Source organism: Anopheles cruzii, chromosome 2 (assembly GCF_943734635.1).
Source record: "Anopheles cruzii chromosome 2, idAnoCruzAS_RS32_06, whole genome shotgun sequence".
Lineage (NCBI taxonomy): Eukaryota > Metazoa > Arthropoda > Insecta > Diptera > Culicidae > Anopheles > Anopheles cruzii.
The window spans coordinates 48,420,103-48,443,833 of NC_069144.1; the positions used below are offsets into that span (position 1 = coordinate 48,420,103).

General features: G+C 51.0%; 3 protein-coding genes across 3 annotated transcripts in view; 2 read left to right on the plus strand and 1 right to left on the minus strand.

The window, feature by feature from the left end:
• LOC128266866 (uncharacterized) overlaps positions 1–19,895 on the plus strand; it is a 48,095-nt gene extending 28,200 nt beyond the window's left edge. The window contains exons 3-10 of the mRNA XM_053003656.1: positions 8,588–8,739; positions 10,184–10,333; positions 14,173–14,343; positions 14,424–14,603; positions 14,669–16,738; positions 16,805–16,927; positions 17,015–17,150; positions 17,229–19,895. Of these exons, the coding sequence (XP_052859616.1) occupies positions 8,588–8,739; positions 10,184–10,333; positions 14,173–14,343; positions 14,424–14,603; positions 14,669–16,738; positions 16,805–16,927; positions 17,015–17,150; positions 17,229–18,223 (3,977 nt within the window). The 3' untranslated portion in view covers positions 18,224–19,895. The remainder of the gene's footprint in view (positions 1–8,587; positions 8,740–10,183; positions 10,334–14,172; positions 14,344–14,423; positions 14,604–14,668; positions 16,739–16,804; positions 16,928–17,014; positions 17,151–17,228) is intronic.
• Positions 19,896–19,980: 85 nt separating this feature from the next.
• Positions 19,981–21,142, minus strand: LOC128266867 (RING finger protein narya-like). Its single transcript, XM_053003657.1, has 4 exons — positions 21,022–21,142; positions 20,887–20,951; positions 20,690–20,812; positions 19,981–20,637 (listed from the first exon to the last, which is right to left on the minus strand). The coding sequence occupies exons 1-4, from the start codon at positions 21,140–21,142 to the stop codon at positions 19,981–19,983; spliced, it is 966 nt and encodes a 321-aa protein (XP_052859617.1).
• Positions 21,143–21,689: 547 nt separating this feature from the next.
• Positions 21,690–22,740, plus strand: LOC128268418 (uncharacterized). The gene is made up of 2 exons (XM_053005504.1): positions 21,690–21,817; positions 21,891–22,740. The coding sequence occupies exons 1-2, from the start codon at positions 21,809–21,811 to the stop codon at positions 22,659–22,661; spliced, it is 780 nt and encodes a 259-aa protein (XP_052861464.1). The 5' UTR covers positions 21,690–21,808; the 3' UTR covers positions 22,662–22,740.
• Positions 22,741–23,731: the final 991 nt, after the last annotated feature.

Here is a 23,731-nt window from a genome sequence, read left to right on the forward strand (position 1 = left end):
TCCTCCTACTCGCTTCCGTTCTCAGAGCGTAACTCGAGTGGACTACCCGCGTTTGTCGCACATTCTGCCCTCTCTCTCTCTCCCTGCCTGTTTCGCACTTCCTTCCGGTCTCTGTAAAATACACATACACCGTCAAGCCGCTTTGTGCCATTTGGTCTGGTCCGGCGCGCACGATGATAACTAAATTGAAACTTCCTTTCGGGTGGCCGCAACCGCCGCTGACGCACCAGACTGGCCACCAGGAGGCATTGGCGGGCGGTGGTGATGGAGTGTAAATCAGCTACTGCACCACCTAACATATGGACTGAAAAGTCCAGGGTTTATGAAAATATACGCGTGTTTTTTCGTTTGTTCAAAATTAGCTTTATTCGTCGACGTAATCTCCATAAACGGCGAAGAGCCTCACAATCATTTCAGAACTTTTGTAGAACGATTTATGCTTTTGCCTCAATACCTAAATTTTTCAGCGATAACCTCTTCATTCGGACAAAATTTCTTACCGGTGAGCCGTTTTTCTGAGCTCTGCGAACTGCCAGAGTAGTCGCTGGGAGTCGCAAATCTGACGAATACCGCGGTCGGTCTGTTCTCTTTGCGATTTCGGCCTAAAAACGCTCTAATTTGACGCTACATAATATTCACTTTGGATGTTATTTGCCTTCTCAAGATATTCGATGAATATTGTGCACTACGCACATCCCAAAATGCCAAGGACCTAACCTTTCCAACCGATTGTTTCGGGCTTTCGGGCGCTTTGGACGAGGATCATCAGTTGCTCTCCACTCAGATATGGTGATCGTTTTGATTCCGGAGTGTAGTAATGGATCCATATCACATATCGACGCAAAAAGTTCCCGGTTTATTACGTTTAAAAATCACCAAACCTGCTCAGAATCATCAACAGGTTCTTGTTTTTGGTCAACAATTACAGCAAACGAGGCACCGGCACTTTGAACAGAGCTTTCTCAGAGAGTCATAGAGTCTTATGCAATATAAAACCAATATATTCTTTTGATATCTTTAGAATGTCAGCTAACTCATCCATTTTCTTTTTTCGATTTCATGGAATTTTTTAAATGTTTTCTGGTGTTATTGACTCATTTGGTCAGCAAACCAAGGTTTTAATGTTGTTTCTGATGGAGCGGAGTCCGTACACCGTCCGTAGCCATTGCTTCACTAAATTGTGTTTGATTTTGAAAATAACAAAAGTAGTGTCAAAAAATAAATAACTAGCAAATAACTCACAAACTTTATTGAATAGTGATTAAATTTTAATAGCTTTCTTTCGAAGGTTAATACCAACTGAAAAAGCGATAAATGCAATAAGACTGGCCAACACCATTCATGTGTTAGGCCCCGGGACTTTTCAGCCCTTGTGTTATCACCCCTTGGCCGCCGCTGACGTGTGACGTCAGGCCCATATAGGCGCGTCCGCGTGGTTTCTGAGAGACTCGATTTGACTTTACATATTGGGCGGGCGAGACACACACATTAAAGAAAGGTGGTGACCCCTCGAGAATTTCACTCCAAGGCGCAGTTCTTGGGCGGAAGAGTTCGAATCCGAGTCCGATCATACTTAAGGCAGATGATCTGTGACCCTCCAGATGCGCTCCAGATGGCAAAAAAATATGACATAAATGTTCCCCTACGCTTCGTTAGTTTTGTGCAGATTCGATTCTTTAGCTCGCTAATGTGAGATTTCTATTCTCCGAATCGTTGCAGGTTAGTCACACAAGGAGAATGCAGATGCCCTCCGCAAAAGACTCCAGGGGTGGTAACGTACGCAAAAAGAGAATTGCAGATCGCGGGGACCTTCTTAATTCCCGAACGCGCAAACGACAAGAAGACAAGGGTCGCTCTCTCTCTAAGCAAAACCATATGGCACGGCGAAGCAAGGGCGAAGCTAAAAACGAAACTCGCGGCGAAGAGAGTGTCAATCTCGCCACTTCCGGCCAGCAGAGAGAGACGACCGCGCTGCGTTTTTAATGTTCGAATGTTCCCGGCCGGCGGCCGTCAGATGATTAGTTTATGTTGCCGCCGCCGCCGCCGCCGTCGCACGGACGGACGGACACATTGTGCAAATGTGGCTTCGATCGTGAGTCTTCTCTCTCTCTCGCACGCGCGGACCGGATGTTCCATGTCCGGTCGTGAATCTGTTGCCTCTGCCGCCGTCGCCACCCCGGCGGCTGGCAACTACTCCTTTTTGGGCCCCGAAAGTTCGCTGACTCTTTCGTGCGCCACACGAGAAGCGGATTCACTCTTCTTCTCTCTTTCTTTTAGGGCTATTAGGTGGATGTGGCGTGGCGGTGGCCAGCCGCGGAGATTAGAGAGTTAGACACACACTTCTCCGGCTCGGCTGTACTTCCGACGACAGCGCGCAATAGATAACGCGAGGCGAAAGGTCGCCGAACGGCCGCCTCGCGCTGCGGCACTTCCGGTGTGTTGTCTGTCCGCGGCTTTCGCAAATGGAGACTTCTAAAACGGGAGACGGGTCTCATGCAAATTGATTGTGTCACACCTCTCGGCACGCGATTTTCGGTTTTCGGCCTGTGGTCCGTCCGCTTCGCTTCCAGCGAGCAGCGATACGAATCACTTTTGCGGTGTCCTCTTCCGCCCGCGGTGGGGAAGAAACTAAAAAGAAGTAAGAGACCCCGACGGAAATAGTGCAGACACTGCAGCCAGAGATATCGTGGTGCGGTGGAGAGAACCCTTCACGTCGTCGTCGTTGTCACGTCTTGACTAGGCTAGGAACCATGCCACATGAATGGCGACAACGACGACGACGACGACGACGACCGGCTATCCTCCCGGAATCCATGGTGTGCTGGTGCCTGGGGCACTGCTTGCATGGTGGTCCCTATTGGGTCGGACAGAAATTGATCATTAGCCGACGGACGGACGGGAAGGACGACACCACCCGCGAGAGGAGGCGACCGAGAGCGCGGTCGCCGTCGGATCCGTCGTCCGGAAATGGAAAGGGATTCCGGGGCCACCGCGTGCAGCAACTACGTGTCCGGGTTTCGGATGTGCTCGCGCGGTTCCACCGTACCGTACGTACGGTGTAGTACGTTATAATCAATTTAAAATTAATCATGCTCCGTTTCGGAGTGTGTTTGGTTGGGGGGCGACTCCGTTCGGTCGATCGATCCGTTGCGCTGTGCAGTGCACCGTGTGTGGCAGGGATCTCCTGAGCAGTTTTCGGGGATATGCTTGAACCGAGTATTACTTCGGAAATATAGCAAAATTTTGTGCAATTCTTCAGATACCTATTGTAACTACAGAGTGGCCCATTAATTTTGGTTGCAGAAAATTATGGTAATATGAAAAACTTATTTCCTCTTCGGTGGTTACGTTAATCAGAAGCAGAATTGTCGTTTCTGGTGTTCGGAAAACCCATACGTCGTGCAAGAGAAGCCAATGCACCCAAAACGAGTGATTGTTAATTAAGTTGTTTTTTCATAACCAAATGAAAAAAAGAATCCTTAATAGGCCACCCATGTAGTTAAGAATTTAAAATGGCTACTGTTTGAGGTCTCGAAAAGGACACGATCTTTATTAGCTTCATTCTGTCTCTCTCTATTTTAATGTGCCTGTGTCTCTTTAAACCCTAAAAATACACCACACCGAATGATGTAACGCATGAACCCAAACAAGTCCGGCCCCGCAAATCGTGGCCACTGGGGATGGCGCAAAAGATGGAGCTTTCATAATGTGACTACACTTTTCACTTGTCATCCTTAATTCGCCTGGAATGCTGGCCGTGTGCGCCCAGTTGCGCTCAATTACACACACGGTCAACACGGTTTGCTGTGTTGGTGGTCCACTCAACCTTCGGTTAAATCGGGCGCGCAAATTGTTTGGAAACAGCCGGAAAGCGCGCAACAGAGTGACTAGGGCGCGTCTACAGAACGTGGAACGTGGCCTCCCGGAACACAGTGTTTCCACAGCTGTCACCGTCGTCGTTCTCGTTGTTTGATTGCTGCTGCCACACGGATACTGTCAGCGAAGGATAACGGCATTTGTTCCGAGTGAGTTCCGGCGGTCCCTCACTTTCGGTCGTCGGTCCTCCGGTAGAATCACAACTCGTCACGGATCGTTACTGACGGACGACGACGACGGCGCGGACGAGTTTCCGATTTTTAAAGCCCACGGATGGAGGCGCCTGGTCGCGGTGTGCATAATATGTATTACGGCACGGTTACGCGGCGGAGAGCAGCAGCGAAAAGCGGAGTGGATGCTTCGGCTCACCCCACGGAGTTCTGCAAGAGCTTTAGGAATTACTGGGACTTTCAACGCCCGAAGCTGCCGCTTCCGCAAGAGAGCAACATATTTTAGAGGCTCACAGTTAGTGAGAGAGAGTCAAGGAGCACAAGCAGCTCGCAGCGTGCTGTAATTTTGCTGACCCTGGGTGGACCCACGGAAGCAGACGCGCCCTTTTCCGGGAAGATCACCAGCAGTGCGCGCGGGTGGAGTCCGCGAGTTCCAAAAGCGAGATCCATCTTCTCCCAAAGGAAGTCATACAACCATCCATCATGTAGTCAATTGTCGGGAGTCGAAGTCCTTTGATATGTTCAATAATTAAATCATAACTCTCAAAAGGGGCGGCCACCTATTTCGGGCTGCTGCTGCCGGTGGTGATAGTTTTTTCCCTGCAATCGGCGGGGCCCCATTACGTAATAATCTATCAATTTTCGCTCGGAAGATGCGCCGCTGGGCACGGTTGAGTGCACTACTAACGGACCGCAGCGGGCGCGTATCCATCCTGCCGCCCGCCCAAGAGTGCTCACAGACGCCCTGGCGTCCTCTTGGTCCTTGGTTCGGTCTTAGTCCCACCGCTTACGCACACACACACAGGGCCAGCTCGCGAAAGTACGAGTTTCCCGTTAATTTATAGAGATTTTCTCGCCATTTGTTCGTGTGTTCGTGTGGTCCGGTGTGAGAGAAAACGCGTCTTAGGAGGCGTCGGAAGCTGAGAGCGCAAGACGCCAGCCCCCCGTTTTAAGGGAGACACACCGTAACACTCCTAGTATCCTTCGCTTTCTCTCGGAGCTGGTCGCGTCGCCATGGTGAATCAATGGGTGAAGAGTTCCTTCCAACTACTGGCCCGCTGGCTGTGTGTGTGTTTCTCTTGCCTCGGAGCAAACAAAAACAGAGAGACACTTTGAGGCGTGCTGCGAACAACGAACTTGTGGTCCTTGAGTAAGCGCATATCCGGTTACGCAAAAAACGCTTTTTAGAAAAATCGCCACAAAAACCCACGAGTGATTCGAGAAGAAATTGAATTTTTGCATCTTGGCCAAGAGTTTGGCATCTTCTCTAAAAGTGAAAGGTTTGGGAACCGATTTTTGCAAAAATGCTTTAAAAACCACGAACGGTTGCGGTTAGGCAACTCGCGCGAGATGGTAGTGGTGCTGGACCGACGAGTCCTGACCCTTATCTCTTATCAGCGAGACATACTAGCAAGAGAGAGAGAGAGAGAGATGAGAGAATCTAATGTGATTGAAACAAACGACCAATTTTCTGCAATTATAGCATCTTGGCAAATTAGTTTGACAAGCATCTCCTAATAAGATATTAATAGGATTCGTGTTCCAATGAATGAAACATCATTACGAAAAGAATTAGAGCAGTTGGTGGCTCTGGCGAAAGGATGCTGCTACTCGCCACGAAAAGAGAGCGAAACACAGCCTTCTCTCGTCCCGGCGAAGGAATGTTTTGCGCGCGGCGTTTGTAGCCCCCCCCAGCTGTGTGTGTGTGTGTAGCAACCGTTGCTAGTATCGCATGCTACTAGGACGATACTCGCTCCACTAACACTCACGCAGCTTTCCACCTGGTGTGTGATATCGACCACCACCACCACCATCACCAAGTTAGGATCAGCTTGCTGTGCGCTGTGATGGAATGTAGCTGTTGCTGTAAGAAGAAGCACAGCGAGAGAGCGAGAGGAAGAAAGAGAGAAACCCTTGCGATATACGCGGTCGGGGTGTGTTGGAATGACAGATCGAACGGCAGCATCGTCGCAGCAGGCCGAGCGCATATCCTCGCCCAGTGTCGTCCGACGCCAGTGTGTATTTGCCCAGTTTTGGCAATCGGTTTGCGTTTGAACGCTTTTTGAACAAGAAAAGTCCAATAAATTGTGTGTGTCGGGCGCGCAGATTGAAAGAACCTTGGTTCTGTTTGGGAGGACTCCACCCGGTACGAGTCACAGACTGTGTTACAGAGTTACTCCACAGTTCAGGACCGAGAAAAGGGCGTGTGAGTAGCCTGCAGAGCACGCTCCGTTGAGGAATTGCGGCCCCGCCACACCGTGAAACGATCGGATCGGCGTTCCTCTCGGTTTCAGTTTTCGGAAAATTGTGAAAATTGTTAGCGATACTTTAAATTCTTCCTAGAAGCCACCGCGGCCTCAAAAAATGCTGGAAGAAGTGTAACAAGTGTGTGTGTATGCGAGAAGCGAAGCGTTAGAAGGTAATTTCTCTGCCTCTCACCACCCGACCGACCACATGTCAGAGGCATTATCCAGCATCCTCCGCGGCTGGTTGTGACCGATATGAATGGTGATTTAACGACGCCTTTCGCCCAGCGTGTAGTAGGCCTCCTCCCAATTGGGGCTCTTTTCTCGCCTTGCGTCTGTTGTGACAGAACAGGCTTCCCTGCTGTCAAACGACATGACATAACGTTGCTCTTTAGGGGTGTAGTGTCCTTAGCCTGCTGTGCTTCGTCTCTGTCTCTTTCTCTTTCTATTTCTCTTTCTTTCTCGCTCATTTTTTCTCCCGATCGGGAAAAGTTCACACTTGACCGGAGAAGATAATGCGCAACAACAAACCGTTTCCTGCGTGTGGGAGAGGGAGAGCCGCGTAGGACCTTATTCTCTGGCTTCCTCTGAACGTCTCTATCATTTTCTCTTCCCCTCTCGCTCTCTCTCTAGCTCCCTTAGCTTAAGTTTATCGTTTAGATTCCTGTTTTGTGATTTATAGTAAAAGGATACGGCTCGCTATCGAATACAACCGTGTTCCGTCGTGGCCCGTCCCGGGGAAATGGATATTTTTAGGCAAGAGTTCCAAAATAACCACACTCACCTGAGGCTTTTCGGAGAATGGCCCATCGATTGATAATTTGTGTCATGTCTTTATTTTTTTTCGCGATCACCACTCAATCATTACAACGAAGACTGTCATTTAGTATTTTAGATAAATAGTAGTGCTTATAATGATGTGATGGCTGTCATTATCGTTACTAATAGTTTGAGCGCATCCGGCTGTGACAAATTGCAGAGTCAATGCCTCGATGTTAATTAAACAAAAACATTACCATGCAGAGCGGCGGTGGCGCCATCGGAAGGCTTTTCCCGAAAATCGCCCCACTTTTCGGACGCGCGGTGGCTTTTCCTGATATTTGGGTGCGCCCACCACCACACCCACCATCCGCGCGGGATGGATGCCTTTTTTGGGATGGCGGCAGTGGCAATGGATGGCTCTTGCCCCCGAGTCAACATTAACCTATTTGATGTGGGAGAGAAGATTGCGCTGTGGGTTTTTTGGTGAAACCCCGGACAACCCCGCCCGTCGTCCCCGGGCCCCGAAAGGTCGTCATGCAGCGCGCGGCGGCGGCGGGGACGGCCGCAGGATAATGTTGGCCGGGAGTTCGAGCGAAACTTTGTTATGTTGTTTCAACCTTCGCCGAGCCCGGGTTGTGTGTGCCTGGCTTCGGAATTTTGTGGGTTTGCTAACCCGTTCCTGCCCTTCCCCCTTCGTCAGCCCCCTTTGTATGTTCCATTGCATCTCCCAATGCTGGCTCGCAGAATAGTAGACTGGCTCGCGTTCGTACATTCACTGCCGCTTGACATTTTGTGCGAAAGTTAGCGAAGCACTACGATAATATTATCGCCATATGGGCCACCCCGCCGAAGCGTAATATTTTCCGAACGCGCCCAGCTTCCATCTCTCGGTTGATTCACTGGCTTGAACAATTCACTGGCGCGCGCATCTCGTTTCGATTTCACTTCATTCACTAGACTCGGACTCCAGACTGTCCTCGGTGTGTGTGTCCACAGTGTGACAAATTCAAATAGTATCTTTGGGGCACGGGCACACCGAAAAGAAGAGTAAACATATTTAAAACTTTGTGTACCTTCATTAAATGACCCCAAATTTCGGTTGGGAAAAAGTTCAAAGGGGGGCGCTGGGCGTTGTTGAAGGGCCCCATCGAAGCGCGAAGCCAGCCAATGTCCATCCGCCCACTTCTGGGGTTCGGCAGGTTCGCCTCCCGAAGGCAAAGGACTCGTCGCTGTCTCTCTCTCTCTCCCGTCGGAGTCGAATTGTGTGGTTAATTTCGGTGGCTTTGTTGTTGTGTTGCGGTGGAGGTACTTTTTCCTAGGTTTTCCCAGGTCCGAGGTCGGGCACACCATCATCTTCGTCATCGGCCGTGATCTATTTTGTTGATGCAAAGGTTAATTACACCGGTGCGCGGGAATCATCGTGACCTTTTCGCTTCGTGTGTGCTCGTGGAACATTTAATCTCCTATGCGCGCTTTATTTTTTTTGGAAACCTTTAATCTGAGTGCATCCTTTCGTCCTTGTCTGCTTTCCAGATGAATCCGTACGGCTGTACCTGGCCTGCTGGCTGCACAAGTACTGCGCCAGCTGGTTCGACCGCGACCAGGACCAGCAGAGCATATTCAGCAAAGCGTTCCCGGAGAAGATCCTGCAGATCATCGTCCGTTACCTAACAGACGAACCGAACGTAAGTAGTGAATATAATAATAATCCCATCGCTTCTCGATTCATTCCCACCACCCGCGAACGAACGCGAACCTCTTGTGGCAAATGTGGCATTTATTGGACGTGCTATGATTGAATTTGAACGCCCAAGGACTCCATTATGGTGTGTTGTGGACGCGCCCGGTTTTATCATCGCCCGGCGCCCTCCACCCACCCAACGGACGCCACGGACGGAGTGGTCGGAATCGGAAAACTAGAGACATAAAGGCACACAGAGAGTAATCAACGCTCATTTTCACGCCTCATAAAAATGGTTAGCATCCTTCGAGCTCTTCGGTGGAAAGTTTTGCTGTGCTTCTGACGACGCCGATGATGGTGGTCTCTCTCTCGAACGAGGTGCCGCTGCCGCCGGTCGCTCGGAGCAGACAGGCTGGCTTGTTGTTGAAGGAGATGAAGAGCCTTGCTAACGGATGCTTGTTGTGTTTGGTTGGCGTTGGTGCTGTCGGTGCTTACGAAAAATCATCACGTTTCGACCACGGGCGGCGAGCGGCGTGTAGGATGTTAGTTTTCCGACGGGCGGGCGGACAGAGCTTTTGGCCCCGAAAAGCTCCACTCCTTGGGTTGGGCGCTGCAGTGAGGACAGCGGCAGAAGAGAGAAGAGAGCATATGCGCGCACTCTCGCCACCGCCTTCGTCGGAGCGCGCAGAGTACCTCCTCGGCCAAAAGCGGGTTATTTATGGGCTTCCTCTTCTCGGAGAGGCCACCACCCAGCCGCCCAGATTGTGTTACAGCTTTTCTTGGGCGTCATCGCGCCCGCCCTCCCACAGAGAGTGTGCTGGGCGTGCTTGGGTTACATAATATGAGCGCGCGGGTCCTTCTTCCGTCCCGGACCGGCCTGCCGGGCGGGGGGGATAATAAATGGGAACCCAACCCGAAACCCGGTGGGCAGCAGCAGCAGCCCACACTTGCTCTGCGCTACTTGTTGCGTTTTTTGACGGGGCACCCTCCCATCGAGAAGGCGTCGTTCTAGTCACATCCACCCGAAGGAGGACACCGTCGTGACATGTCACGAGGACGACACAAGTTGTGTTCTGTTTTACACAATTACACCCGCTGAGTTTAGAGCCGGAAAGTACTTGTCCTTAGGTACATTGAAGCAATCTTCGCGTTGCTCCTTTTTGGGCTTGGGCGACGACGACGACAATGTTGTTGGGTCGTCCTTTTCTGAGAAACATATTCTCGAAAGTGGTGACCCACTTGGGAACGTCGCTGAGGAGGGTCCTCGACACACCACTCTCGTCTCCCAGCTCGCGAATTATTCGCGTCTTTAGTTGTTTGGTAATTTTTAATGACACTCCCCAGATAAAGACCTATTTATTTCCGTTGTCCCTCAATTCTCGAGCCCCTTGATTACATCCTTAGCGCGGAGCTTTAGTATAGAGAAGGTTCCATTTTTTCTCCTTCAGGTCCGGGCGGCCACGTTCGAGTCGCTGACGTTTCTGATCGAGAAGGGCTACCTGGACCGGGCCACGACCATCAAGCTCAACATCGTCGAGGAGCTGGTCAGCAAACCGATCAATGAATCGTTCATGGACATGTGCACCAACTACATCCATGTAAGTATCACGGGCGTATGCCACCCCATTTAGAGTTTAGGCACTTTCCAGCAGCTTCCGCGCGCTTTGTGTGGACTTCCAGGGGTCCCCCGTTTTATAGAAGGTGGTTTTGTTTAAGGAGGTGTGTGGTGTGTGATTCGTGTGTGATGGAGATCGAATTCAAGTGCAGTTTGTGGCCCCGCAAGTGAAGTTTCTTTCCGTTTAGGTAAAATCACAGAGGCACACACGTTGTGTAGGTCGGACGTAAGTAGACGGTGTGGAACAATATTATTGGTTTTTAAAGTTAGGGAGCTTAATCATTAAAGTCCATGGCACACACCACTCGCTGAAGTATTTTATTTTAGTATCCACTCGGCACTCCGCGGACTCCGCAGAGAGAGAGAGTGTGGCACGTCGTCAAGCGGCCATTACTTTGCACGACGTTCAGGGCGATAATGTTATCATGTTACACACAAGTGCAACTGCCTCGGCGCTCTCCTTGAAGGACCCCTCCCTGTTGGCGGTCGGTCGTCAGGACTTTCTTGAACCAACCATCATGCCAACGAGTGAGGGTTGGATTTTACAAAATCATTAGCATCTCGAGCATCCATACTGGCATTCGGTCTGCAACCGGGAGCGTCATCTGTCGCCTCGTTCCGATGAGAATGTTAGTGACAAGTTCTAGCTAAACCTCCGTTTACACGGCCGAGTGCACCGTCGTCGTCGTCGTCGAGTTCTAATGATGCTAATAAAAATATATCGATTCTCTTCGTTTATGTCTCGTCGCCGACAACATTTGCTACGCCGAGTGCGCTCTGCTATAAAGACCTGTGGGTGTTTACAAAGGCGAACCTTTGCCCCAATCGTAAAGAAAAATGGGAAGAAATTCATTTTAATCTTTGGCCAATGGTGTGTGCCTGGTGCTGGCCGGCTGGCTCCCCGTCGAGTGGTGCATTAGTAGTTGATAGAAAGTGATTAAACCTTCCTGAACATCATTACTCTATTGGTAGCTCAAACTCTTCTTATCTTAACTCTCTCTCTGGGTGCGCTGTGTGGGTGGAAAACTGGTGACGGTGTATGTGTGTGTGTGTGTGTAGTGTGTGTCCTGCTCCTGGTCTAACATTTCGCTCTCCCCTAGCACCACATAACAACAACATCAACGATCGTCGTTGGCCGGCGTCGGCCAAACACTCAACAGCGATCACAGGAGCAGCAGCAGCAAGAGTTCAATGTATTTCGTCTGCAAGAAAGACATGGGTAGTGAGATAGTAGGGGCCACATACCACCCTGACAACCCGCCCGCGGGGTCGGTGGTGGCGCACTGGTTTAGAACTGTTAGATCTCACTACCTTGTCTTTCATGTTGATAAGTACACAATAGTTGGTTTTATCTTTGAGAGTGTAAAACACCATTTCTTCGCTTCACGGGTTTTGCTCTCTTGTGTGGTGTTTGGTGGTGGTGGTGTTTGTGAAAAGTAGATTTTGGTAAATAGAACAGTAATTTTCGCCGGTTCGGTTTGGAGCGCGCCCCAATGGTGTGGAGTGTGTGTGTGTGTGGTTTATTAGAGGCGTTAGCTTTTTTGGCTTGGTGTGTTTTGGTGGGGTGCGTGAAAGTAAACGAAATTTTAAACCCCACCATTCGTAGGGTTTTTATTAGTGTTTTTCCATCGCTTTTGTTTTTAGTTTCTTTTATGCTATTTTATTATATGTTTTCGGCGCTTTATTTATGATTTTTAATGTGTATTTGCTTTGGTTCAAATATTTGTTTCTTCAGTTTGAAACGCTTTCTTTCAATATTACTTTTTTAGCCTTCCTTTACTAGTTCCGTTTTTAACGCAGTGCAACACACGTTGGTGGTGTGAATTCGGTCGATCGTGAAATATTGGAAATTTGTGCGTTCTAAAGAAACACGAGAGAGAGGATCACCTTTCGCGAAGATCGGTTGTTGCGTTCGCATCAAACCTGGTTGTCATAGTTGCTTTCTAAACACTATCACAGCCAGCTTTGATGAGCAACGCGGCAACCACACTGACTTTCGTCCTTCGTCCGTCGCCAACACAGCGCGCAACTGCAACTGTGATGATCTCGAGCCTCAAAAGTGTGTTTGTGTACCTGTCCGCCGCCTGTTGGTCCATTTCATTTTCTACTCTAATATATTCCCGCCGCGTACATACTTCCGCCATAAGAATTCCCTGTCGCCAGAGTTGCCCTCCATTTGTTACGGCCCAGTAGAGACTAATCATTTAATCGCTTTCGAGAGAAGAGAGACAGAGGGACTCTCTCTATCAGTCGCGTTTTTATTGTCGAGACTCTCACGGATTCGGTCGGCTCCCACGGTCGTCTCGGTTGTTATCACATCCCACTTCGAAAAAAAAGGACCAAAAACATAACCAAAACCCAAAAAACGAACTCTATCGCGAGGCAGAGCGAGAAATGAATGGGGAGTCAATGAACGAAAAATCAATGAAAACCAACACACAACGGACTGGGCTCATCAATTGGTTGTGGCTATGTGTTTATCACCAAGTAAACCGGACCCGTTTTCCGCAATTCACTATCATATCACAGCCATTTTGATGAGCTCGGTCGGGTGATGAAACACATCTGGTCCCATCTTCTCCTCTTCCTTCCAAAACAGGCCAAAAATGCAACAAAAACAAAAAACCGAACCACAACCGCTACAAAAACTGTTTGTTTTCGTCTACTTCGTCTGCTTCTTCCTTTTGCTCCTCGTGCTCTGCGTGGCGCATTCTTTCGGTTCGCGGAACGCGTTATAAATCGTCATCGTCAAAGAAACGAGAGGAGGCCGGGGGGCACCAAAAGATGCGTAGTAAGATCTGTTCGTCGTCAAACTCTTGCTACTTATTAGCACCCAACAACCAAATCGTGTTCAAAATTATTTGTGGATAAGCCCTCGGCAGCGGGAAGGCAGTGAAAATGTATACGAAAGTTGCACGGGGACAACAGTTCCCGAACAGAAAATGTGTCCCCCGAAAAGGGTGAAGTGTGAAGAGTGCTTGTGAAGGGCCCGTCAGCAAGTCTTATTGCCTGGCGTATTCAACAAAAAAAAACCGGAAAAAGGTTCGTGGTCGGGTCGTAAAAATGGTTGTGCTGTGTCGATGCTACGAAAGTTCATATCACAGCCATTTTGACGAGTTCGACTGCTCTTGAGCCATGCCGCCGCCAGTCGCGTCGCGTGAACACACCACAATATCCGGCTCGGCACCGGAAGTCACGCCGTGCGCGCGAAACCGCGAAAATATTCGAAAGCTCATCGTCGCCGTCGCCTACTGGCTTACTGTGCCACTCTCAAAGTGGCTGTGAAATGCTGTTCACTCATACGCGCGCATATCACAGCCAGCTTTGAAGAGCGGCACGGTGTGGCGCTGCTGCCCCCTAACAACATCGTTAATCCATTGCCCGGCGGATTTTTCGCTGCAAAAACCGCTCAAGTGAACCAACCACACACCGCACAGAAAGTGAAATATGGCAGCGCTCTGAGTAAACAGGAGTGAACGGCGCTGTAGATCATGGTCCAACTCACAAAGTGGCTGTGAAATGGTGTTACTCACGTTTCCATATCACAGCCAGCTTTGATGAGCTGGACTGTGCTCTCTCGGATCTGTCGTGTTCTGTACAGTGAGAAGAATAATGGCCAACACCACCCTCTAGCTTATAACAATATTTCAATACGCTACAGTTTTCCTTACCGATGCTCGTTTTAGTGACTAATAAAACCACTAATAAATGTCTTCCGCTTCTTCTCTTTCTCGACGAATCGCTTTTGGAATTCACCGAAATTTGCCACATTGCCCAATCGCTCGCGTCGTGTCCGTGGGTTTCCGTGCTCTGCTCCTGCAGCTGATGGTCAAGATTGCGCCGCTCGTGGGTAGCGCCAAGACGCAGGAGCTCCTGTACAGCCGCTTCGTGAAGATGTGTACCTGCAAGATCAACTTCGTCCGCAAGGAGTGCGCCACCGCGTTCCCGGTGATGTGCGAGGTGCTGGGGAACGAAGTGTTCGAGAAAAATCTGGTAAGTAGCCGTGCCTGGCTTCGCTTCTTCGGACCGCCGCCATTAATGTGGTTTCGTTTCCCTCCCGGCGGGTGGTTTAGCTGCACATTTTCATGAAACTGTGCGAAGACGAAATCTGGACCGTCCGCAAGGCGTGCGCCGAGGTGATGCCGTTCATTGCGCTGCTCTGCACGCTGGAAAAACGCCGCAAGGTGCTGGTGCCGGCGTACAAGAAGTTTATGTTCGATTCTAGTCAGTGGGTGATCAAGGCGGCACTAAAGGTACGTGTGTGTGGATACGCGTCACAGAATTCGATTCGATTACATCGTCGTTCTCCTTCACGCAGAATTTGGGCCGATTTTTGGCGACCTTCGCTCAGCTGCAGATCCTGGGGCTGGCGTACAACAACAGCCTGGAGCTGTCGATCACCAACGCGGCGGACGAAGCGTTCCAGGAGCTGATGGCTAACAGCCGGCAGCTCACGTACGGTAGCAGCCAGCCCGCGCCCAGCGTTCTGCTGAAGAACTTCGAGTGCTACGAGAAGCGCTTCAAGGAGTCGATCCAGCGGCACGCGCTACTGTCGCTGGTCAAATCGGACGACGAACCGTGGAAGTCGCCACGCACCGAGGATCGCATCAACATCGAGGCGTACCTGTCGTCGGTCGTGTTCGTCGAGCAGCATCCGTCCCAGCGGCAGTCGACCGGCTCGACGTCGGACGACGGCGGGGGCATTTCGAAGCTGGCCGATTTCTACTACGTCCGCCACAAGTCGCTCTCGTCGAGCTCCTCGATCGCGTCCACCTCGCCGACGCCGTCGCCCCTGTTCCGCGCCAATCAAACGTACGACGAGAAGAACCCTCTGAATCGCTTCCTGCGCTACTGCTCGCCGCTGAAGAACAACTTCGAGAATGCGTTCTCCAATCCGTCCGGTGGCGACGGTGGCGAACAGGGCGGTGGCAGCGATGCGTTCGATAACCACGGCCACTGGGACTCGGAGGATGATAATTTTGGCACCAAACTGCCCGATCTTAGTCTCGGAGACGGTGGTGGTGGCGGAAGCGGCGCCGATGGCTATGGTGGTGGCCTGCTGGGGGATGGGGCCGCCGGTACGAGCGGGGTCATATTTGACGGTGATAATCCGAAGCACGTGGCCGAAGCGGCGGCGGCCGGTAGCGGTGGTCTAGATTTTATCATGGAATCGAGCGAGGAGGACGAAAACACCATCGACGAGTACTTTAATTCGCACCAATTCTGGTACATCAGTCCCGGGCTGGCCCTCGATCTGGAGTTTATCGACTCCGACGGGGGCGACGGCAACGGAGGCAAGGATGCAAGCAATAACAACCAACCTGCCGGTGGAGGTGACCAAGCTGATGATGGTGACGATAAGAAAACGACGGAAGCGGTCACTGTGTTGGAGGATGATAGCCGCAATAACAATCTGCTCCTCCAAGGATCGTCGGTGCCCGCCACAGCGTCAAGCAGTCACTCCGCGGGAACTCCGGTGCCAAGTGGCAACGAGAGTAGCGCATCATCCGCGATGGCCGTAGAGGACAGCGAGAACCAGAACGATAGCGATTCCAGCTACGGCAGCATCAACAACAACGAATCGGACAACAAGCTGATCTACATGTATGAAGATTTGTTACCCCCGTCGCAAGCAGCGTCCGGAGCGTCCGCCGTGGCCGCCGGCACCACCGGCGGTTCGAGTGGCGGAGCGGTGATCACGGCGACAAGTGCTAGTGCCAGCAGCACGAGCACCACTGGCGGCGGTGCTGCGGCTGCCGCTACGACGACGGTGGAACGCATCCGGGCGGCCGAACAGCTGCGGACACAGATTCGCTGGGAGAACGAAGAGGTCGAGTGGAACCTGCTGGAGGACTTCCTGCACATGAAGAACGTCAACAAGGAGCTGTGCCTGGACTGTGCGTACAACTTCCCGGCCGTGGTGCTGACGTTCGGCGAAAAGTTTTGGCCCATCCTTAGCCGCTACTTCTTCGATCTGTGCGCCGACGTGCAGCAGCCAGTGCGGCGCACGATGGCCGCCTCGATCAGCAAGGTGGCGCTCATCATTGGCCGCGAGCAGGCAACGCGCGATCTCGTCTCGTTGTACACGGAGTTTCTGCTCGACTCGGACGACATCAAGTTTGAGGTGGTGCGCACGTTGGCCGAGTTCCTGAAGGTCATCGATAGCTGCGAGCACGAGACGCTGATGAATCACCTCGGGATGTGCCTGCAGCCGCCGCTGCAGATGATGAACTGGCGCTTCCGGGAGCTGGCCGGCCAGCAGATCGCCGAGCTGGCCCGGATGCACACCAAGATTCGCAAGGAAAACTGTCTCCTCTTTCTGACCGGCCTCTCGTTGCGCCTGATGCTCGACAAGTACGACAGTGTTCGCAAGGCGGGCATTGATGCGGTAGGTTTTGCTGTTTGCTGACTGTGCGCGGCGCTCATCATTAACGATTGTCTCTTTTCCCGCCAGTTTGTCGAATGCAGCCACGAGTTCCAGCAAAACGATAAGGTGTTTGAGTTCTTCAACAAACACTTTGCCTTCTACAACGAGTGGCGTCGCCGGCAGACGTATGTGATAGCGGCTGGAAAAATGGTAAGTGGCCCCGTCGTCGGCGGTGGTGCTGGTGTCTGTTTGGTGGCTAATGTCAATCGCGGTGTTCTCTTCCCTTCTCGCGCGCAGCTCGAGACTGATGGTGTCGAAGTGAAACTCTTCCGCAAACATGTGTTCAACAACGTACTCAAACTGGCCAGCGATGTGGTGCCGAACGTTAGAATACAAGTCGCCAAGTGCCTCAAGGAAATCATTGTCCCGCACGGTGAGTTTTCTCGGTTGTGCCCCCTCCGTGCGTCTTACATTTTTGGTAATCCCGATCGTTTACCGGACCGTTTTACAGCCAACTTCGCCGACGATCCGCTGGTGGAGTCGGCCATGGAGAAGCTGCGGCACGACGTAGACTGTGACGTGCGGGGCCACATCGATGGGTACCAGAGCATGGAGGAGGAGATGGCGGCGGCCGCGGCCGCTACGGATGACGGCGGCGGTGGTTCGTCGTCGTCCCGCGCCAGTGCAACGTCTTCAGCAGGCACCGCAGAAGCGGGCGGTGGCATCATATCGTCCGCCGGTGGCGAAACGGAACACACTTCTCCATCGTCGTCGTGCTTCTCGATGCCGGTTTCGTCGCCGCTTTCGTACGCCGAAGTAACCAGCGGGTACCTGGGGTCACCCATTTCCTCACTGCTGCTGGACGATGGATTGGGTAGTTTGCTCACAAAACTGAAGCACGACAAGGGGTCCGAAAGTGAACAGCAGCAGCACCATGACGAGCGAAGGATGGGCGGAGGAGATCCGGAGGAGGTGGAACTCACGTCGTCGGGGCACCATCACCACTATCATCACCTACACCACCGCCAGCAGCAGCAGCAGCAAGCGGATGAGGAAGATGAATGTGGCGAGGAAGCGATAGAACAGCCCACTTCCTCGATGTCGACCGACGACGATGCGGCTTACTGTTCCGAGATGGAATCGTCCACGGCTGCATCGACCCCCTCGGCAACGCTTCCTACGCGCGCTACCACCACCACCAGCATTCCATTGGAGCAGCAGCAGGGCCACGGAGACACAACGACTGATGACACGGAAACGCCGGTCCACGAAACGGAACAAAACCGAAGCAACAACAACCAAGTGGGACCAGCCACCGGAGGCAACGCCCTTGAGGCAACGCCGCCCATGCTTGTCAACGGGGAAAATACGGTCGCCCCAAGTACCGACTCCACGGACCGGCAAGTAACGGCAAGCACGGTTCCCTCGTCGATCCCGACCAGCACCACCACGACGGTACCTCGCGTGAGGGACTACTTCCGAAGGCGCTCCAAAGGCAAAAAATGAGGTGGCGGTTCCTAAGCTTCAAGCGGCGGGGGTCGGTCAGCCTAAGAGGGTGGTTACCTTGTGGCCAACCACCTTCATGCGACCGCCTTTGCAGAAGTAGTAGTGTTGTGTAGCCACCAGCGGCGCGCACTCCCTTATAAGTAGCAAAACCGTGAACTCCCCGTGTAGAGCGCAAAGCGGGGGGACCGTTAAGAACTCGGAAACACAATCATAATTGATTTACTTAGTTTTATTCAGTCGCGCAAAACTGGGTTTGGAGGGACGGCGGACACTACACAAGAAGGCCGTGTTGTTAGCGCAAGAAGGAGCAGTTAGTGGGACAGCCAGTGGTTGTAGTGTGTTGGAGAGAGTGTTCGTTGTGAGTTTAGTTTACATTTTACAAGATTGATATCGTGCGCACGCGCGCGCAAGTAACCAAGGAGAGGGATCGAATATTGCGGCGGCCTTCGTGGATGGTTCGAATCTGGGCTTTGGTTTCTTTTTAAGGACCAAACAACTTGTGTTGAAACATCATCATCCTACAGTAAGTGCGAGGAAATTCGAGCGAACCCAGTAGGCCGTGCCTGCCAACCACCACCACATTACAATGAAAGAAGACTTACTTTGGCAATGTGTTCGATTCGTAACATCATCTAGCAACCTTGCGGATGTTTATGTACAGGAAAATGGGAATGTTGTCAACTGCCAGCAGCGCACTATTATTGCCACTTAGTTGTATATTTGCACGATGTTCTTCATTTCGATGTTCGTTTTTGCGCCAGATTGTTTGCCGCCCGTTTTTCTTTTGTGACCGTCACTGTTCCGTATCGTATTTTTGTTGTTGGGCGCGAGTTTGGCTTTTTAAAAGAGAGACACACTGATCCCCGTTGTGTTCGTCGTTCTCTGGTTCGTTTCAACACTTGGCGTGGCGTACTGCGCGCCCTCGTAGCACACAGCGGGGTACTAGTAACTGAATTATTAAACTCTCCGTCGCAACAAAGGCACAACGTGCGGCGCGCATATCACCGACACTTTCTCCTCGTTATCTGTGAGTTTTCTGGTTTGGTAGTGCGTTTTGTGCTGCGTGTCTGCGGACGTTGAGTGCGTTTGAGTTTCTAGCACCAGACTTTGGATGGTGGGTCGTGTTACGGATGCACATATTCTAGTAGAAGATTAATGCAAAAAGAAAACAAAAACACGCAAACCATAACACAACACAGCTAGTAAAACTAAATAAAACGTAAAACCTGGGGCGGATCGAAGAGAGAGTAAAATAGCAATAGCGAAAGGAGGGTAAACGAATAAAACCGGGACTGAACTTTGGGAGCCATTGATTATCAGCAGCACACGTGGGAATGGCAAGCGGAGCGTGCGATAGTGAGAGAGAGAGGACTGAACGATTATTCGGTGTGATAGTGGGGCGAGAGTTACGTTGTGTTCCGCGTTGTGTCCGCCCCCCAAGGGTCTTGTTCGGACGGAGAATAAACGAATGACGGAGTGTGGTGGTGCTTGTCAACTGAAGGGAGAACAAAAAAGATGTATATTTTACACCGGCGCTGGCGCGCGCATGGCGGCGGCGGTCCGTGCCCTGCCAATCTTGCGACAAAAAACGAAGACAAACAAGAAGGCAAGATGTTGCGCGTTGCGGAAGAAAGATATATTGCCCTAAGTAATAAGACTAGCGAGATAATAAAGTGAGAAAGAACTTTCTTCTATGGTTATGTACATTCGAGGACTGACTGTATTACAATGGGCGGCCGATTCTGTGAACTTTGGGTCTACGGTTTGCGGCGCTGGTAGTTCTGCGACGACGGCGACGGGTCACGGGTGATGGTCGATGGCGCCGGACTACCGTACGGCATCGGCCGCTGCCGGACGGTGGGTGTTTTAAAGTATGATTTGCCACCGTAGACTACAGGGTCAGTAGTGCGCTGAGCTAACTCACTAGACCCGGCACTGCCTCTGCTGTTGAAGGATGTACTTCCCGTAGGTGTTCGTGAGCCAATACCCGAATCGTCTGCGGAATCGATCAACGAAAAGCCTCCCACCGACGGTGGCTTTTGGGCCCGTAGTTGTGGCTGTGCAATGGTGTACGGATTGTAACATCCTCCAGGAACTGATGGAGCCACAGTTCTCGAGGTACTTGCAGCTGCTGGAGTTAGTCTTCCCGGATCAACCCGTGGCGTACTGGTGGCCCGGTTCGAAAGAGCCATCGGTGATGAGGATGCTGCTGATGGTGACAGGAAATATGGTGGTACCCGGTACCGGTCACCGGCTCCGTGGCCCTCGCTGCTGCTTTGCCTCGGCGACATGCTTCGTAGGCGCTCCTGCAGATTGCGACGATAGGTGCGCAGCTTTTCGTAGCGCCGCTGTGTTTCCACTATCCGCTGGCGCAACTGATTCTCCATTTCGCGCAGCTTCGGAAGTCCTTCGCGCTGCAAGCAGAAAACGTTATTTACTCGACACACGAAAAAGGGTGGTACCTACACGGTGGATGATTTGTTGGACAAGATGATCCCGCTGTCGGTGCTGAAATAGTACATTCTGGCTGACCACTTGTAGGGCTCTGATCGCACCCGGATCGAAGAACATTTTGTCCGCGCGATCCATCTGCAACGAAACGGCGGTACGGGGCTCTATTCTTGGGCGAGGCTTTAGCGTCTAATGTTTTGAAAGAAACGAACCTGATTTGTCAGCTCGGTAAAGCGATCCAGCGGTTTCTGACAAACGGGACACACCGTTCCTCGATCTGCGAAAGAGAAGCGAAACAAAAGTAACAATCAGCTTTTTGGTTCCACGTACCCGTCCCGCTCACTTACTCGTTCTGCCCATGCATTGTTTGCAGAGGACGTGCCGGCAGGACAATTGATAAAACTTGCGATCCTTTTTATCCAGCAAATGGAAGCAAATGTTACAATGAATCCACCGGCATCTGGACATTGTGCTGACAAGAAAATATTATCACCTCCGATATTTGAACCCAGCACGGCACAGCATTTGCAAGTTACTAACCGCCGTAGCCTGCTGCTTGTTTGCTGTTGCCCGTTGGAGCGAACTTCTTGTACAGTGCTTCTCAGAAAACACTGGCAGAGTATATCGAAAGCCGTTGCAATTATAACGATTTTTTTAAACGACCGTTTACAAAACGCTTCAAATCGGGCTTCAAAGAGCCATCGATTGAACGGTATGCTGGAGTAAGTAGGCAAATAAAAATGCACATATGATGAGTCTTGTATTTAGTATTAATTATTGTACTAAATTTTGCAGTGTGCTTAAGTAAATAAACCGATCAATTATCCCGACGAACGAACGTAACGCTGCAGCGTTACGGATAACGCTTCAACGGACGATAACGCTTCAACGCGCAACGCTTAAACTGACGTTAGAATATCAGCTGGCGGCAAACAAACAAAAGCAAAAAACAAACGACGACAACAGAATTGGTAAATCTAAAAACAGCGTTTTAAAATGGATGGATTATCTCCTCTTTGCCGCATCTGCTTTGCGGAAGGAGGCCGAAACATTTTTCGCAATGGGCCGCCCAAAGACGACGCGTTCACTCAGGCGTCGGTCAGTGATTTGGCACTCAAGCTTCGGTTTGTTACGATGCTGGAGGTAGGCTGCTGCTTTTGGTGGTATCAAGTGTCCCACACAATCGATTAAAATGCGACCCCTTTTTCACCGGTAGATTGAAGAAAACAATGGATTGTCCCCGTGGCTCTGCGAATCGTGTATCGTTCAACTAAATGTGGCGTACTCCTTCAAACAGCGTGCTTGGGAAGCTGACCTTAAGCTACGCGAGCTGCGGTCCCACGAAAAGGACTCCACACGCAGCATCGATCAATCCTCCGAAGAAACCTCCGTGTTCGAGAACGTGTGGGTGAAGGAAGAGGCAGTGATTATCGATGAAATAGCCACCATGTGTTCGGGTGAGTTGTCAACCAAAGAACCTGCTGGAAACCACCGTTGCCACGACCAACAGGATCGCACGCCCAGGACTCCGTCACCAATTCCGACGGCGAACTCGAGCAAAGTGCCCATGGTGATCGTGAACTGCGTGTCCCTTGCGCCGTCCCAGGACGAGCAGTTTATGAATACGATACTTTCCAGCACGGAGACTTCCCCACTAGCCACTAGCCCACAATCAACGAAGAAATCCGATCAAGTGGCGGACAATAACGAATCAAAGGTGAAATTCGACCTGTCGACACCAAATAAACACATTGCGCCCGGGTGTTCGGCATCCGTGTCATGTGATAATGAAAAACACGAACGCAACATCCCGTATTCGAAACTATCATTGCGCGCCAAACAGGCAGACCGGCTGAAGAAAATGCTGCACATCGATTTGAATCTGGAAAAGACGCATCCGTCGTTCTCTTCGACGCGACGGGGAATCAGGAAGATCAAACACCGGCGCTATTCCGTCTGTGCCGTCGTGCACGGAAAACTGACATAAATTTGTAGTATTTTTATTATTGCATTAGCTTTTATTTTAGTCCTGACTGGCCTTAAGACTATTTATGCATTCGTTTCCGCGTTACGAAGTATGGATTATCCTCTCTATGTAATAAAAATTTGGGGCCAAATTTGTTGGTAACGGCCTAACCAACGGAAAGACTGATATTAGGCCATTTTCGTTTAACGGATAGCTTTGGGAGTGTTGAAAACTGTGTGATGTGTTTGTGAATCGATACCAGGAATTCCGATGATGCCGTTCGATTTCGAGTTCCAGTGCTAAGTAGCTTTCGCACGCCTTTGAGTGTTTGCTGTTATTAATCTTGAAAATCTCTAGTTCTCACGTGCTCAATCTTATGTCCTCTGTAAAAACCATCATCGCAAACTTTCATGCACCAAACGGTCAAACGAGAAACATTGCATTCCAAATAAAACATACATTTACCCAACCTTTATACCTTTCGGTGCTCTACTCTATAAATCTACAAAGAACAGAATCCCAATCATTATCCAATGCTCCATTCAATTGTGTGCCCGCCAACAGACAACACACGATGGTGTTGGTACAATGAAGCGACACAAACCGAAGCTCCGGTTTCCTTTTATCCTAGAAAGCGGGTTGTTTGCTCGGAACACGAATTACAACGCTCACCGCTTGTCGCCGACAGTTCGAATGATAATATCACCCACTCGACTTTTACCGGCCGCGGGAGACAGTTAATGATTGCGCCCGGATATGGCAGGTTGTTGAAATCGTGGTTATCAACGTTTTCACCTCACGGGCTGGACTTTGCCTTCTTCCCGGTTCTCTTCCGATACTCCCGCGATAAGAGTGGCGAACTTTGGCGAAATTACGCACCGATGTGGGGATGTGGGATGTGTTTTATTGGCCCTCACACGTTTAGGTTGCGGACCAGTTGGTGCGCGAAAGAATTGATTTTTTTTATTCCGCTCTGGCCACCGGAAGCGGTCGGTTTTGATTTGTCCGCTTTTGACGCGCGTGACAATTATCTACACCATCCGATGAACGGGGCAATTATCGAGGGTGATACTGAGATATGACAACAATCG

Coding starts and splice junctions, on each gene's coding strand:
- LOC128266867 (XM_053003657.1), bottom strand. CDS start 21,142: ATGTCCAGATGCCGGTGGATTCATTGTAACATTTGCTTCCATTTGCTG. Junction 20,952..21,021: donor ACAATGCATGGGCAGAACGA/GTAAGTGAGCGG, acceptor TCTCTTTCGCAG/ATCGAGGAACGGTGTGTCCC. Junction 20,813..20,886: donor TTACCGAGCTGACAAATCAG/GTTCGTTTCTTT, acceptor GTTTCGTTGCAG/ATGGATCGCGCGGACAAAAT.